The sequence below is a fragment of the Uloborus diversus genome, chromosome 1 (genome assembly GCF_026930045.1).
Source record: "Uloborus diversus isolate 005 chromosome 1, Udiv.v.3.1, whole genome shotgun sequence".
In the NCBI taxonomy this organism is placed as follows: domain Eukaryota; kingdom Metazoa; phylum Arthropoda; class Arachnida; order Araneae; family Uloboridae; genus Uloborus; species Uloborus diversus.
In genome coordinates this window covers 105,526,165-105,543,413 of record NC_072731.1, presented here as the reverse complement: position 1 = coordinate 105,543,413, position 17,249 = coordinate 105,526,165, and the positions used below count along the sequence as shown (strand labels likewise).

General features: G+C 33.4%; 1 protein-coding gene across 1 annotated transcript in view; it reads left to right on the top strand.

Moving 5' to 3' along the window:
- The first annotated feature begins 2,310 nt into the window (after window positions 1–2,310).
- The window catches only part of LOC129218020 (probable dolichyl pyrophosphate Glc1Man9GlcNAc2 alpha-1,3-glucosyltransferase), a 36,548-nt gene continuing 21,609 nt past the window's right edge, over window positions 2,311–17,249 (top strand). The window contains 6 exon segments of the mRNA XM_054852231.1: window positions 2,311–2,358; window positions 2,360–2,382; window positions 5,779–5,857; window positions 7,016–7,209; window positions 12,896–13,088; window positions 15,907–16,030. Coding sequence (XP_054708206.1) covers window positions 2,311–2,358; window positions 2,360–2,382; window positions 5,779–5,857; window positions 7,016–7,209; window positions 12,896–13,088; window positions 15,907–16,030 — 661 coding nt within the window.

Sequence of the window (17,249 nt, the reverse complement as noted above, 5' to 3'; positions counted from 1 at the left end):
TGAAATAATATATAAACACCTTACCTTCATTTACAGCGAAAACGGTGAAGTTATGTTGCTTCATTGATTTAAAATGAATTTTTTTTCAATGAGTTGAAATAAAAAATTTTAATCATTTTCATTCGATCCGAAATGGATGCCACAGTTGGCAGCTTGCCAAAAATGCTTAGGCAAGTGATAAGTAAACATGTTTGATGCGAATGGTTGTTTTCCTTTGAAGATATGTAATTAAGTGCACTGTTCGAGGAAAAAAAAAAGCGGTTAAAAAATCCTAGTATTCTGTGCAAAACACTAATTTGAAAGCAAGAAAATAATCAATTTTATTCTTTTTGTTTGGTTTCAATCATTAAAACCCTGAGTTAATCATACACAAAAAGGATTGAAGACAAGGTAATGTAGAATTAGCACAGATCAGACGAGTGACCGTAGCAGTGGTTCGGTTCAACACGAAAATTGATGGCAAGGCATGGTATATTTAGTATATTACCGCCCATTAGCCAGGGCTAAAGCAGTTTTCTGCTTTACATTAGCTATCAGTTTGTTTGGCCCTCTTGGCTTCCATAAGAGGTTTTCCATCTCCAGCTCAGTCACTTTCCTATGCCGGGCTGATGAGTGCTAATAAGCACGAAACTGCAGTCCTCGGCTGGAAATGACTGAGCTGGCGGTGTATTTCATGTATTTCTGCTTTAGCCCTGACTAATGGGCGGTAATTTACTAAATGTAGGATGTTATAACTGTAAAAACACTCAAAAATGGAAATTCAAAAGCTATTTGTTTTTGAATTGTATATCTTGTATTCGTACCTTGGGTTGATCCTTAGTTTTACATAGCGTGATGTGTCTCACTAAAAATAGTACGAACAAAAACTTGGAACTAAAATTTTATATAACTTCAATTTTACAATGAGTAGGCAATAAAATGTCTTAAATGTGGATAGCTCGCTAGCGTTAGGAGACAATTACAATTGTCTCTTAACGCTAGTGAGGGGGGGGGGGATCTTTTCCCCTTATGCTACGTATAAGGGGGGAAAGACCCCCTCCCCCGGCACATTATTTGCAGCTATGATCTGAAAAAATATAAATATTTATTTATTTTATCTAAAATCTATCTCAATTTTAAGAAAGAGCAAATTTTCTTAGCGATATCACAAAATAATTTAATTTATTAACTCATTAACGTACATGAGAAAACTAACATAATTGAATGCAAACACATGTTTTAGGGGTGCAATGAATCTCTTTAGCGATGCATAAAGGTAAGCGTTTCGGAATTATTTGGATGATTCTCATTCCATTGCTTATATCTTTATACATTGATGAAGTGGTTTCTCGTAATCCTGAATCTCGTGTCTGAAATTTTACTGCTGTTTGTGCGCTCAGATATGTCGATCTTTTCATTCAGTGGTACTTATGATAACCTTTTACAAATTTATTAAATCTTTATAGGTAACTTTAGTTCAAAATCATGACGTTTGTCACAAAACGATCGGATTATGCACTTAAAAAAAAAAAAAAAAAAAAAAAAAAAAAATTTTGTTGCTGAAATTAGCACTACAGACTTTGGCAAATACGATGCAACTTTCAAAACAGCCCGACCGAGCCCGACACCCATTTAGAAAGCTTTCTCTAGTTATAAATTAAGGTGAAAAGCCTTTAGAAATCTCAAGTACCAAGTTTTCTATTTTTTTTCACAAAAAGAAAACAAAAATATTTACTTTGATTTATATAATTAGAACAAAGCTCTAACATTTCTTTATCCCGTAAAATTGGTTTGGTTCAATTCCATTCATTTATAAAGCCACAAAAAAAATCTACATTGAAACGTAATAATTAAGCTGAAACGTAACAAAAAAGTCAAAATTCTTATAGAAGTCTCATCTATCTTTTACCGAGGCTATGAGCAATTGTACGTGACTCAAGTTTCCAAAACAGGTGCCGATCGATGCATCAGTTAATAATTTATCATAGAAGAAATTTTCATAAAAATATGGTAAATTTTTAATTTTGGACTTCTGGCCAGGATTTTCAGTCAAATACTTCCCTTTGCGCCGGCAATAAACCTCAAGCATCCATCTTCCCGGCGCAATAGCTCAGGAGCTCCGACTGGCTATTACGCCGGGAACAAGAACGCCTGCGGCTATTCCCGGCTCTAGTGCCTAGAAAGAGTTTTTTCTAGGGACTATATCCTGGCGCAATAGCTGGGGAGCTATTTCGCCGGTTACCGGCGCAATAGCCACGGCATTTGTTTAGATTTCTGTGTGGATCGTCGTTTGTGTGTCAATCGGTGGATATTGTAAACAAAAACCTAAAAATGTTTGACAAAGATTGTTTTGTTTCATTTGCCGCTGTAACATGTGTCCAAGTTTTTGTTCATTCCGTTGTAGTAAGATTTTTTTTTGGCAGTTAAGATTACTTTTTTGGAAAAATTAAAAAAATGAATGAAAGATTTTTGTACTTTTATGAATGGAAGATTAACACAGATAGCAAAATTGAGTTGAATGAAGGGCAAAGTGACAGAATGTAGTCATAACAAGTTTTCGATAATCATGGCACTACAGGCATTTTAAAAGTTCCATGAATATGTTAACAAATCACCAAATAACTAAACCATCAAAAAGGTTAAAAGTTCTATAAAAATACAAAATAATCTATCTAATAAACAAAACAAGGTGCAAAATGACATTAAATGTGAAATAATTCACCAACTAAATTGAGCTACATTAATAACCAGTCTCTCCTTATATACCCTACACCCTAGGCCTGACTCCTGGGGTAGGCGGACCCTCGTGCCTTCAGCTTGGGTGCCAAATTTCATGATGGAGAAAAACTCTGATTTGTTCCTTAATTTTTTCTTTGCAGTTCAAATTTCAGCAATGCTTGATAATTTAAATATGCAGTCAAACCCTCCCAATTGCGGACACCGTCAGGACCAAAGTTCTTGTCCACTTTTGGGGAGTCTGAATTTATGATGGCATTTTAATTTTGTATTTTAAATCTACATGTAGTGTATAGTTCTAAATTAAATTAATAAGTATTGCTTATATGAGTGAACTTAACAAGTAAGTAAATAATCCGTCGAATCTTTCGGGAGAATAAAAATAGGAAGGCATTTGAGTAAATTGTTTCCTTTAGCTGAACAAAACCAGTCAAGCTCAATGGAATCGATGTCATTGATTTTCAGCACCTTTTTTGTTTTAGATTGTAGCAAAATGTAGCGCAATTGGCTACTTTTCACTTAATCTGGCAATACGGTGCTGATTCCCTCATCAGCGTCTGGTGGGAAAGGACGCAGAGCTGACACTCTTCTCCCAAAATCTAGTAGGGAGGGGGATGCTGTTAAGTTGCAGGAGAGTATTTTTTCTCTCCCATGCAAACTGATAAAAGCAAAGTACTGTGTAAAAAGGAGAAAGATTTTTTTTCTTTTGCTTTTTGCTGGAATTTCGTGCATGAAATGAAAACAAAACTTTCATAAGCTTTGACTAAAAAATTCGACTTCAATGGCTCATGTTTTTGGAGAAAAGGGGATGTTAACTCTATTATTGGTACTGGTTAGCCCCAGAACATCGTAAAGAAGTAGAAAAAATGCTTGCCACACAAAAGCAGTTCTGAGCAAAAACTTACCATACACAGAAAAATAAAACAAAACTTGACTTATTGTTCACTATCTGGGAAGGTCCGTTAAGGGAGGTTTAACTGTGTGTATATTACGAAGGGGGGGGGGGTCGGAACTTGCCAATAACGCCTAGGGCGGCAAAACTACAAGAGCTGGCCCTGCTACACTCAACAACGGCCGAAAAGAGAAAATTAAATTGCTATTGGTATAGCGTTGAAAAGTAAATCAGGCAAAACTTATATTTTATGCAAGTCTTTGAATTTTCCAATTTTTTTGATCCCAAAGAGTAAATGCTATATGTATTTTACCCTTGTTGTTATTGTTATGAATCATAACACAACCACAAAAACCCAGAAAAACCCACAAAAACCCGGGTGGGTTGGGTTTTTGTAGAAAAACCCGGGTTTTTGCCAACCCTGGTTATGATCAGAGCTTACTTTGCACATTAGCTCACAGGAGTTGAGCTCTTGCACTTCTTTTCAATTTTATGCAAATTTTATTATTTTAAATGAAAAGCAGGTTTTAGCTTAAAAATAAGTTGTGGGGACTACAGGACTATTGCACTTCTTTTGATAGAAATGAAACCTTGTTAGGAACGAAAGAAGTATTGTCCAAAATGGAGATGTAAATTTTCCGGAAATTTTGAGGTGGCAGAGAAAATTCTTTTTTTTACCGTCTTTTACTAGAAAAACGAAAAAAAAAAAGTGAATTATAATATATTTAATAGCTATATTTTGTTTATGAAGCATAAAACATGATGAAATCATAAAAGACATATATGCAATTAATGTTTTTTTTCTTTTGAACATAAATTTACATAAAACTTTTACTCTTGAAAAAAAAAACACCATCCTTTTTTTCCACATGCAACATCCCAGACAGACCGGTTATCACATCCAGAGACTACAGTTTCATTCTTATTGGCACTCAGTCTGGAATAGTGAATAACTGAGCTGCAGGCAAATTGCGGGGGTGCTATGTATGCCACTGATCTCAGTGTGTGTGTCTGTTTCTTAAAAATATATATTACTAGCTGCATTGCACGGCTTTGAATGGTGTACCTCGCAAAAAAAAGTTATGTGAAGTGACGCATATTCAACAACCAGGCTTCAATTAGAAAAAAAAAATACCCTGTAAAATTTCCTGTAAAAATAATCATTCTTAAAGAGAGAAAACGGCAAATCAAAAATTTCCAAATAAAACTGACACAACCTTCCTATAATACAACTAAAATCCTTGATTTTCTTCAACTGGCAGTACAAAAAAAAAAAAAAAAGAGAGAAGATAAATCGCCAAATAATAATCAAAAAAAGAAATTTTTACCTCAAAACAAAAACAAAATTTTATTTAGTCACATCGAGAGAAAAAAAAGTGGCAACCTTCTGAATGGTTTTATTCAAGCTAATTTGAAATGAAATTGTGCAAAAAATTATTTTCCAGTATGAAAATGCTTTATGCGGCTCAAAAATACTTGTAACTATTATGGTGATTTTAGAACTTTTTTTTTTTTTTGAAATTCGAAGGAAGTAAATGTACTCAGGGGTATTTTTCTCAGGCTTTCGAATAGTGCTAAAATCGAACTGGTCGAACAATTATTTTGGGTAGAAAGATCCATTTCAATGCCATTTTCGGGCCAAATTAAAATTTGAACGGTTTCATACTTTTTTTAGCGTCCCCCCCCCCCCCCGTTACTTCTCAGGGACCTAAGTACCTTCCTGCCAAATTTTTTCAAGATCTGACGTAAACTGGATTTGTATAGGGAACATACACACATATAAATAAATATACATATACATATATTCTTTGTTTTATATAGATTGGCTACTATAATGTAAAAGGAAAAAATAATTTTCTGAGAAATACAATGTCGTTGTTTTCTGAGAAATCCATCGTGAAAACACATTTAGGCTAACCTGAAAGTTAGGAAAAATTACTACTTCAGTAGGGTTCCAGAAGAGGTTGTAATGGGCAAGGGGGTTGTTAGCTTTAAGCGGGCCATTGATCTTCATTGCGGATTAATAAATTGACTAGGACCAGCCTAGCTGGGTCCAGAAACTGTTGCTGGCTGTCACATTTGTATTAATTGTAAATTTTGTTTTAAAGAAATGTGTGACATCATTTACAATACTTAACGATTGACATAATGTATGTTTTTTATTGTTTCAGTAAATCAACTGATTTTGAAGTTCATCGAAATTGGATGGCGATAACTTATCAGAAGCACTTAAAAGACTGGTATATTGATGTAAATATATTTTTTTATTGCTAAAAATAATTTTAAGTTTTCATTTTTCAAAACTTGAGGCTTTGAAAGTTTATTATTTTTGTTTTAAAAAACACTAACAAATAGGATAGTTAATTAACAATATAATTAGATTGTTATTGAATTTTTGGTTAATATTTATCTTACATGAATCAAACACATCCATAAAAGTATTTTTGCGCTTAAAATCTTTCTGAAACATTATTCAGTTTATATGTGTGTATTGAGGTAGAATGTTGTGAAAAAAAGTTACTAATGCAATTCTTATTTATTTTAATACTAAGATGGTTAAGTGAAAAATAAATAACGAGAACTCTTTTTTCTTTGATTCAGCATGAATTTTTGTTACATTGTCAATAAAATGTTAAATTTTTGCTGGGCTTTAAGTACAGAAGCAATGAGGTTTTTCTGTTGGAAACTGCATCCAGTGAGTTGGGGGCCAATTGCTCATTTGTGTAAAAAACAGCAAACCAAAACATAATTTTAGTTGCTAGAAAAATGAGTACAGACAAAAAAAAAAAAAAATCATTCATTTCAGAGCACCAATGGTGGACAGTGCACTAGTAGCTGTCATTTATATAGAAAAAATAATATGAGATATGAAATTGTACAAAGATTGCAAAATCGTAAGATGGTGTGAATTTGCAATGCTTTGCCTTTCATTTTATTCTTAGTAATTTCTACTAGGATATCATCTCTAAACTATTGGTCAATATACTCGATTGTCATCACAGGATTGTAGTGATAACTGTGCTATACTTGATGGGTTAAGTAATTGATAGTTTAGTAATGGGTTTAGTATTTGATAGTTTACATTGGTATCACTAGAGAGCTATGCCACATAGTCAGATAAGTTTTAATCTTTTGGCACACTCTGTTTTTCTTGTTGAATTATTTTTTCTTTAGAAATGTCAACTGCTGCACAGTCTGCACCAGGGACCCCTCTAATTGGCATCCCTGGTTATAATTGGGCGGAACTATATATGTAGCATATGGTGATTAATAAAAATCGAGAGTAAAAAAGCTGATTTTTTTTAATTAATAATGTATCAAGTACTTATTTTTAACAAGCTATTGTATTTTTGAGTTATTTCTCCCTTTTTTGTTTTAAATAAATTTTTATATGATTATTCTGTTTAGGAAACATCTGAATGGACACTTGACTATCCTCCATTGTTTGCATGGTTTGAGTTTTTACTCGCTCACCTTGCAAAATATTTTGACTCCCAAATGCTTAGGGTAGAAAACTTAAATTATACCAGCTACCAGACTATCTTTTTCATGAGAGCATCTGTTATACTATCTGATTTAGTATATTTTTATGGAGTTAGCAGGTAAGAAAAGTTTTATGAGTTAAAATAATTGACTTAAGTTTTATTGTTAATTTTTCATATTTCTTGCATAGAAAATTTAATTCTGTAAAGAAATGCAGCTACATGCTAATTTGCTTGTAAAAATATTGTCCTGATACTGCGGTAGTTTCTTAAAATAGTAGAGCAGTTTCATACAAATAAATGTGATTATGTAAATTTTTTATTTGAGTTTATGTATATACTTCTACGTTCTTAGCTTCTATCATTCTTGTTGTTTTCAAAATTGTGTTCATAACTAATTAGTTACTAACTTGTAATTTCTTAAAGCATGTTTAGAGTTGCAATGAATCAAATTTCTTTAACTATAGGGAAAAAGGTGCAGAAATCAATAATTCTGAATGATGGTTTGGAATGTGCTTCTTAATATGTTACCTCATGATACCTTAATGGTTCAGCTATGCTGTCATTCATGGACGATCAGGCATGGGCGGATTTATGGGGGGGGGGCAGAGGGGAGCAATGCCCCCCCATTTTTGGGAGGATTTTATGTAGTAACAACACATCTTCCAAAAATAAAAAAAATTTTTTTTTTCTTTTTTGAATAGTTCAGAAATGCATGGGTGGATTTATAGGGGGGGGGGGCATAGGGGGCAATGCCCCCCAGTTTTGGGAGGACTTTATGTAGTAATAACACATCTTCCAAAATCTTAAAACAAAAAAAACATAACTTTTTCTTTTTTGAATAGTTCAATGAAAATTAAGAGAAAAGCAAATGTCCTTTTCTGATGGGAGAAAAGAAAAGGAAAAAAAAAAACGAACTATAAATACAAATAGTACAACTCACTGGGGTGCTAAAAATGTGTCTAAATTCACTATTTTGGACTGAAAACCATTTGGTTAAGTATATGAATGAAAATATAGGCTAAACGAGCTATACATTAAGCTGCAACACTTATAATAATTGACGATTATTTTAACAAATTAGAACCTAAAGCAAAGGGGAAAATCTCCCCCCTCCCCCATTCACGCTAACAGAACCACCTACTCGTTATGATTTGTGTCCACATTTCAAGTATTTATTTGTGCATAATATTTATATTCTTAGTATATTAATTGGCCTTTTGAGAAATTCTAAAAAACATAAGATTTTTTTTCCTTCTCTCTCTCTCTTTTTTGAGAGAGAGAGAGAATAAATACTCTCGCAAACTGAATAAATTTCAGTTATCTGAGAGTTCTGATTAAATGAATCTTTTTACTTAGAGGGAGAGTACAATTTTACTTACTTTATGAATACTGTTTAAAAAGTAAGTTAAGTCATAATCATCTAAGTCTAAGTGAATCAGTCCTTGTCATTATTGAAATCTAAATAACTGAGTCATCAAAAGTTTTGGAAAAATTTGCTGAAATGTTATAAAAGTCTATAAAAAACTAACAAAGATTGGTAAAATCTTAAAAATCCTTTAACCGTAAAAACTGACGAATTTTCGTAAAAACTACAAAAAAATCAAGCAAAAATTTACAGGTAGGAGTGAATTACAAATAGGGTCGAATTTGCTTATAAGATAAACAAGCTGTTGCTTAGGGCCCCTGCTTTGAAGTGTGTCCCTAACTCCCACAAAAAAAATTAATGATTTGTTCCTTAAAAAACGGAAATTGCTTGAAAAAACTAATTTCATTTTTAAGTGCTTGAAAACCTTGAATATTTGGAAATGTGTGGCTACAAACCTTAAATTTTAAAATTTCTAACAAATGGTAGAGGGGAAAGAATGCCAACATATGTCAAATTCAGCTCCTTGCCACATCCTGTATTAAAAATGTAAAAATCATGGTTCTCACGTTTGTAACATATTATTTGAAATAAATTTTTGTGACTCACATGTTTCATATCTTTCTATTTATTCAATCCTGAATGCAGTATTTTGGAAGTTCTTTTGCATTGATTGCTTTTATCTTACTTCTTCTGCATATTGTCTATCTGTTTAGCACGGAAAAAAAAATACACACTACTTCTATTTCTTTTCGTTTTCTGCCCCACTTGCAACTTAAGAAAAGTTGTTGTCATGAGAAATCTATGGTTTCTTTTTTCTTTTAAAGTTAAAATAGCTATTTCTCCCAAATTTAGAACAGGACTACAAAAATTTACAATCAAGTACTAAAATACCAGAGACTGGGAAGCACAAATGAAGTGCGTTAAATGACTTTATTTTTTCTAGAGTACTTGAAAATAATTAGATAAGCCTTTGAAAATCCTAAGCAAAGTAGGTTCCAATTACTTCTACTGCATATTGTTAATTTGTTTAGCCAGGAAAAAAAATGATACACTACCTCTATTCCTTTTCGTTTTCTGCACTACTTATAATTAAGAAAAGGTTGTTGCACTGAGAAAACTAGTTTATTTTTTCTTTCAAACTTAAAATGGCTGTTTCTTACAAAGTTTGAACAATACTGTACAACTGTATAATCTAGTTATCAATTTCTATGTCTGTTCAATTAACCTTTATAATGCTTCAAAATGCAGAATTTTATATCCATTTTACAAAATTTCCTCCGGCGGAGAAACCCCCGGTCCCCTAAAATTGGAGATATTCTATTTCCCACCTAAAAGGGAGCCCTGCGTCACTCTCTTGATACCAGCTCCCTCTCTTAAGGTCAGTTCAAAAAGTACAGCATGAAAACACATTAATGAAAACGACACACAAAAAAGTAAAGCATGGACTTATGCATCACAAGAAACAGACAAAAACATAGGAGTAGGGGGCAATAAAAATGTTGCTTAAAAAAAGAAAATCCTGCCCCCCCCCCCCAGGAACTCAGTCCTAAATCCGCCTATGCGATCAGGTCTAAAAAACCGACTCTTTTAAATGATTACTGCAGTGCAATCTCCTATAAAATGAATGACTTCTTTTGAATGCTGAACATTTGAAATTTGGAACATTGTACTCATGTACTCTATTAATAGTGCTTTTGCCAAACCTCGATTGTTCGCTTCTTTTAACAGTGAATGGTTTTAAGCTTTGCACTGGAAGAACCTTTGTTTCAATTTGTTTGTTTGTTCATTTTTACTTAGTCTTTAAGCTATACTACACAAGTAAACATGTTGTTAGTTTTGCTCCCCTTTCTATTTTTTAAAAAAGCATTCAGCATCACTTATTCCTCAACTTTTCAACACCATCTTGTTTACGCCGGTCAATTAATAAATTAAGTTTTATTATTTTTGCAGCCTACTGGCCAGATTTTAAATTGGTTATAATTTAATTAATGTACAGTTTTTAATTATGTTTATTCAATCATTTTTAAATAACTTTTTAAAAGGAATGAACTTGTTCAAATGAACTAGTTCAGTGTATGGGTTAAAAAATGAATGGTCCCCTGATAAACATCTCATTAGATTTTGTGGCACTTAGGCAGAGTTTGAAAGCAGTTTTTTCTTCCGGATTGGACAATAGCGATGTGAATCTTCAGTGGGCAGAGTTTAAGGAAAATCTAGCAAAAACGGTTGGGGATCATGTTCCCTTTAAAAGAAAGGTTGTCAATAGTAAAATTTGGTCGATGTGGTTCTCCAGGGAAACTAAAGATGCTCTAAATTACAAGCAAGCCGCTTTTCATAGGTTTAAAGAAACTGGTCACAGTGCAGATAGGCTTCAATATTGTGAGGCAAGGCGTAAATTTAAGTATTTGGTACGAATTCAGAAAAGGGAGTTGGAGCAAAGACTGGCAGATAACATAAACAGGAATCCCAAGAGGTTTTTTTGCATACGCTAATTCGGGGAGAGTTCGAAATAGTCATATTGGACCACTGGTTGATGAGCACGGAATTTTAATTCAGGACAATAGTGATATTGCTAATGTTCTTAATAACTTTTTTTTGAGTGTTTTTAACGATAACTGTATCTCAACAGTTGACATCAACAAGACACAAGCTATAGTACAGCTTGAGGACTTTGTATTTTCCAGGGATGACGTTTTACTTCATTTGAAAAAAATTAAAGAGACTAAAGCTCCAGGACCAGATAATATTTATTCCAAAATTTTAGTTGAATGTGCAGAGGAATTAGCAGATGTAATTGCAAATATTTTCAATGTGTCTTATAACTGGGGGACAGTGCCAGAGGACTGGAAGCTGGCTAACATTACACCGCTCTTCAAGAAAGGGTCTAAAGGGAGTGCAGGAAATTATACACCTGTGAGCCTAACTTCGGTGGTTTGCAAAATTTTTGAAACATTGATAAAAATTAAGATAGTAATTTTTTTAGAGACTAATAATCTATTGACTAGTTTTCAGTACGGTTTCAGGAAAGGTAAATCTTGTGCAACTAATTTATTACATTTCTATGATAAAGTTACCATGGCTTTGGACAATAAGAAGCCTGTAGATGTTGTTTACATTGATTTTCAAAAAGCTTTCGATAAGGTACCGCATTTCGCCCTATTTAGCAAATTAGCTGATATAGAATAGGAGGGAAAACTTTCATTTGGGTAAAAAAACTGACTGACTGGAAGGAAACAAAGAGTAGTTTTAAGGGAAAATTATTCTAATTGGAGTGAGGTTTTAAGCGGGGTTCCTCAAGGATCAGTGTAGGGCCTGTTTTGTTCATTATTTTCATGAATGATATTTATAAAATTATTTCTGGGAACATAAATTGTTTTGCTGATGATGTCAAAGTTATGGGGAGTGTAGAAAATGAAGAACTAGCAAATCAGCTGCAAGAGGATCTAGATCATATTACGGAGTGGGCTGATAAATGGGGTATGGCTGTTAATGTTGGGAAATGTCAAGTGCTACATTTAGGGCATGGAAATAAGTGTACAAGTTATTATTTGCAAGGTTCAGTCTTTAATCAGGCAGAAAAAGTTACTGATCTTGGCATCTTAATAAGTCAGGATTTAAAGTTCAGCCAACAGTGTAGCATAGCTAGCAACAAAGCCAATAAGATGCTTGGGTTTATCAATAAATCTATTTCAAACAAATCTAAAGAAGTTCTTCTGCCCTTATATAGAAGTTTGGTAAGCTCTCATTTGGAGTATGCTGTTCAGTTTTGGTCTCCTTATCTTAAGAAAAATATTAATGCATTGGAAAGGGTTCAAAGGCAGGCTACAAGGCTAATAAATGAACTTTCTCATTTAAACTATGATTCCAGGCTTAGAAGGCTAAAAATGTACAGTCTTGAGCAAAGAAGGGACCGAGGGGACATGATTCAGTTGTTTAAATTTATTAAAATGAAAGATGTTACGGGGCTGAAGTTTAGCACTGAAAACAGGACAAGAAGTCATTGTTTTAAGCTATTTAAATCTCAGGCTAACATGGATATTAGGAAAAATTATTATTATAAGGGTAGTGGAACCTTGGAACAGCTTACCGGGAGAGGTTGTAATGAGAGCACGGGAGTAGATAGTTTTAAGAGGGCCATTGATCTTCACTGGGGATTGTAAATTGACTAGGACCAGTCTAGCTGGGCCCAGAGCCTGTTGCTGGTCGTCACTTTTGTATTTGTTTTAAATTAAAAAAAGCATTTCCCATGCCTACTATGCCATTCTTTATTCAAGCAAAAAAAAAAAAGAAAAAAAAGTAGAATTATAAGTCCATTTTTAAGTTCTCTAAAAAGGTAGAATAATGAAAAGTTTTTAGATTTTTTGAATTTTTAGTTTGAAATATCGTATATTACATAACATATGTCTGTAATCTTATACTAAAACAGTTTGTTTGCAGGATTTTCAAGTTAATGAAGGCATCTAGGAAGAATCTGAAATCAACTGTTGATGACCCATGGATTAAGAAAGAAGTTATATTGGGAATGCTATTTCTTTGGAATCCTGGCCTTCTTCTTGTTGATCATATTCATTTCCAGTACAATGGTTTTTTAAGTGGGATTCTACTGATATCAATTGCAGACATTTTTGAAGTAAGATGCTGATGCAGTATGTATTTTGCAATTGAATAATTTTGAAAAGTAGCACTTTTTTTTGAAATAACATTAATACAAAGTATTAAAATAAATTAGTAAAATACATCAGATGCAAATTTTGAACATGAAAAATTTTGTATTTTGATAGATATCGAGTTTTAAAGTATGCTGGTGAACTTGTTTTGAGCACTTTTGAAAACTGTCCATCTGTTTATGTTTTCATGTATTTGATCGATTTACATACCTGCCAACTCCACTGGTTTTTCCGGGAGATTCCTGGATTTTTATCATTTTTCTGTTTTATGTATATGGTGTAGGGAACATTTGGTTGCACACGAAGTATAATAAGAAATCCCTGTTCTTCCCTAAATGACAATTGAAAATCCGTCGTAATCATTCACTGGATCTTTAAACATCTACTGGATTTTTTCCCAGTAGATGTTTGCAGGTATGGATTTACTGTGGGCGTTCCAATAGAAAAAGCAATACATGGAGTTGAACAAAACTTCGTATACTTGTGCACTGCCATGTGAACTGGTAATGATTAGTTTTGGCACTAATCTCTTCAGTAAATGGCTCATCCGAATGATTTCCGCTATTAAGTCGTCTGACTGCTGTATTTGAAGCAATAATGCAAGGACTCGCAAAAATATTGGTGCTCACTGGGAAAAGAGCTCAAGTGAAATTTCACGATGTCCACTACATATCTCACTTCCCAGTGCAAGGGCTACCCTAAAAACTGGTGAAAACACCTCTGTGATATACACGGAGAGTATATCACAGAGGTGGTTTCTCCGGTTTTTAGGGTTTTCAAGTAAGCCCTGCTATTTTATCCAGACCAAGAGACAAGTAACACCAGATTCAAAAACTCCAGATGTATTGATATGGAAGGGAAACATGGGAGACTCAGTGACCAACAGCGACATATTTAACAAGCAATAGTCAAATTCGCTCACAAGGTGGATCTTCAACCGTTGTTATTTTTGAACTTGTCATAATATTGCCACAAATCTGGTGCCTTACCAGTCAGCTTACCTTGGTCCATTCTCACAGCATTCTTGTTAAGTATGTACAAAAAGCAATTTCCTAAAACACTAAAGCTGTGTCAGTAAAAAAAAATAAAATAAAAAAAAAACAGCTTCAATTTGAAATAAAACATAAAACAGTACAATTATAACTGTCTTTTCAAGAAACAATATTAATATGTAAAATAAAATTGATTCATTGTATCACTGATAATGGCCGTCAACTCTGGTCGAAATGTTGAGTACGTAAAAGCAGGAGCAGAATTCATTTTAGAACTGAATTTGCTTTTCGTGTACTCATTGGCTGGAAAGTTTTAATTGTATTGATAATTGGTTATGAAGCTGTTTTAAGATATCAAGTTAAGAGCTTTCAGTGCCAGTAACTAGTATTCCTCTTCAACACCAACCCAAAATTCATTGAGTAAAACAGAATCAATAACGAGTTTTTTAATACAGATCATCTCTGAAGTTCACTTAATAATTCATACTCTGGCATCATGAACGGTGTCATTTGATAAAGAGATTTTGTGCCGTCGATTCAAAGTCGCTATGCGTGAGCAGGAAGTATTCCACAAGGATTTAATAGGGTTTCTCAATGAACCAGCCATACATTTTTTTAAACACCACGAATTAGCTGTACTGCATTTTTTCCATAGAGATGGTTTTCTTGCAGAACTTCACTTTAAGAGAGGAAAATATTCTACTTTGTTTCCTTTTAGGCAGAGAATGCAAAAACTCAACTTTCCTTTGTTGTGTTATTTTGTTTCTTACTACAAAAGAGAGTTAACTTTCTCCTTGAATGAAAATAAAGACTACGTTCAGTTTACCAAAAATATAGGCAGCAGATTATATCAACCGATGTCATGCAAAATGTTGAAAACTGCTTAAGATATTATTGTCTTTTTTTCCATCTGAAAAACTTTCAGTTCATACAATCTTTTAAAAGTGTTAGTTTGGGATAGAACAGCGTATGTCTTACGAAAAAAAAGTGATTTGCGATGATTACTCGTATTTTCATTATACTTGCTCAATAGTGTTGACTGGAGGTAACAAGACTTGAAAAAATGAACTACTTCTGAAGCTTCATCAAGAACTTTTTTAAAAGAGGGTGAGGTGTTTTTTTTTAATGATCACATAACAATGATACAATGACGCCTACTACTTCAATTCAGAACAGCATTTTTTATCCCTGAAAGTTTCTCCTTTCCTGAAATTACTAGGGGAAATAATAAATTCATGCAACTCGTGGCGGAATCCTTCTCATCCTTCGGTGGAATCCAAGGGTTCTGCCGAACAAACACACTTTGGGAATCGCTGGCTTACACGAACTTACATTCAGAGGTGCCTAGAAAACTAGTCAAAATTCATATGCCCAGAACAGAACTTTAGCTGAAGTTTGACTGAAAATGCGTCCTTTAACACAATATATCTTGTTACTTTGTACAAGGAAGTGATAATGTTACTGAGTTCCTTGAAGATGTTAAGTTTATTACCAATGAAACTGCCGCTGTTTAAAAGACTCTAGTTTAGAAAAAGTCATTCAGTACAGTGTTAGATTAAAACTAAACAAAAATAGTGCCTTCAGCAATTCCTTGTAGTGTTTTAAATTGTTCTGAAACATAAACCTATAGGGTATGTTAATGTCTGTGCTAATTAGTGTATTTGTATTGTACTTTTTCCTCTATTTATTTATGCCAAATTTTGTTCTGTAAAATGTCTTGAAATATTTTGCGTAATTGGAAACATGCTTTGTTTGTATTTATATTTCTTAAATGCTTTCTTTTCTACAGGAAAGATATGTCAGAGCTTCTTTCTGGTTTGCTGTTTTGATAAATCTGAAGCATATATATTTATATCTTGCTCCTGCTTACTTTCTGTTTCAGTTGAAAAATTATTGTTGCAAAAAGGATACAAGTAAGTTCCGTATTTGTTTAGTATATTTGAGTATTTTGACTGTCCCTGTAGATTTTTAGAAAACTGAAGTGTAATTCTGGGAGTAATAAGCATTTATTCTTCATCAGGGGTGATTGTACTTTGAAAAAATTTCAGATTACCAGATTTTTTGGGATTTGTGATCTGAAAATTTTAGTGTGTTTAATCTTTTGTGATTCGAGCCTCACTATTTATGTTTGAAATTAACACAGTAACTGAAGTAGGTGTGCAAAACCTTGGTACTTTTTCATCATCATGGTTTTTAGGAGAAATGTAATTAAGTTAGTGGTAAGGCACTTTGTTTTTTGTTCTTTAAGAAAAAGAAAGGAGAAAAGAAAGAATGATACATGTCACAATGTTATTTTACTTTAAAAATTTTCTGGATTTTTGAGCTTTGGTCACAATTACCCCAGCTCAGTCATTAAGTTATATTTGCTGTTTTAATTCAACATAGGATAATTTTTGTGTTAATGCTCAAAGTAACCCTAATAGCACTACGTGTCATGGCTAAGTCACTCTGTGAGTCACAATCATCACAGTCACAAAGTGACTGAATTGTGACAACAAACAGAAATAACATTGTGACATATTTGCAACATTTTTTATGTGACTTCATTACAATGTCACCGTAACAACTGAATTGTGACCGGTCACCAGTGATGTTCCCATCAATTTTTCTGAGGGTATGCTCCCGGTAATCCATTACGCACAATACCTGCAAGTGATCATATACATAATATGTCATAATATGAATTTTTTTGAAGCTTGAGGGTATACGCTATATGTCTAAAAAATGTTTGAGATTATAAGGCGTATATGGAGAACGGTCCTATGGGAAAACCACTGGCAGTCACTATGCAACATTGAGGAGAAGTTAGATTGTGACCTTAATGTGTTTTGATGAAAAAAGTTTTTTTTTGCTAACTGAAGACCGTGAATTGATCATTCTCTCATGAACACAATCAACCAAAACCAAAAATTTAAGTATTCTAAAAACTTTCCTGCAGAACAGTGACAAGATGTGACCCATCCGTGACTGTTGTGCAACGCTATCTTCACGTCACTGTCCTCTCATGTTGACATCACAATTTAACAACTAATAACACAGTGATCAAAATGTGATGTGTATGTGACCACCCCGACATACAATCTAAAATAACCCTTATAGCACAGTGACCAAAATAAGACACTTTTGTGACCC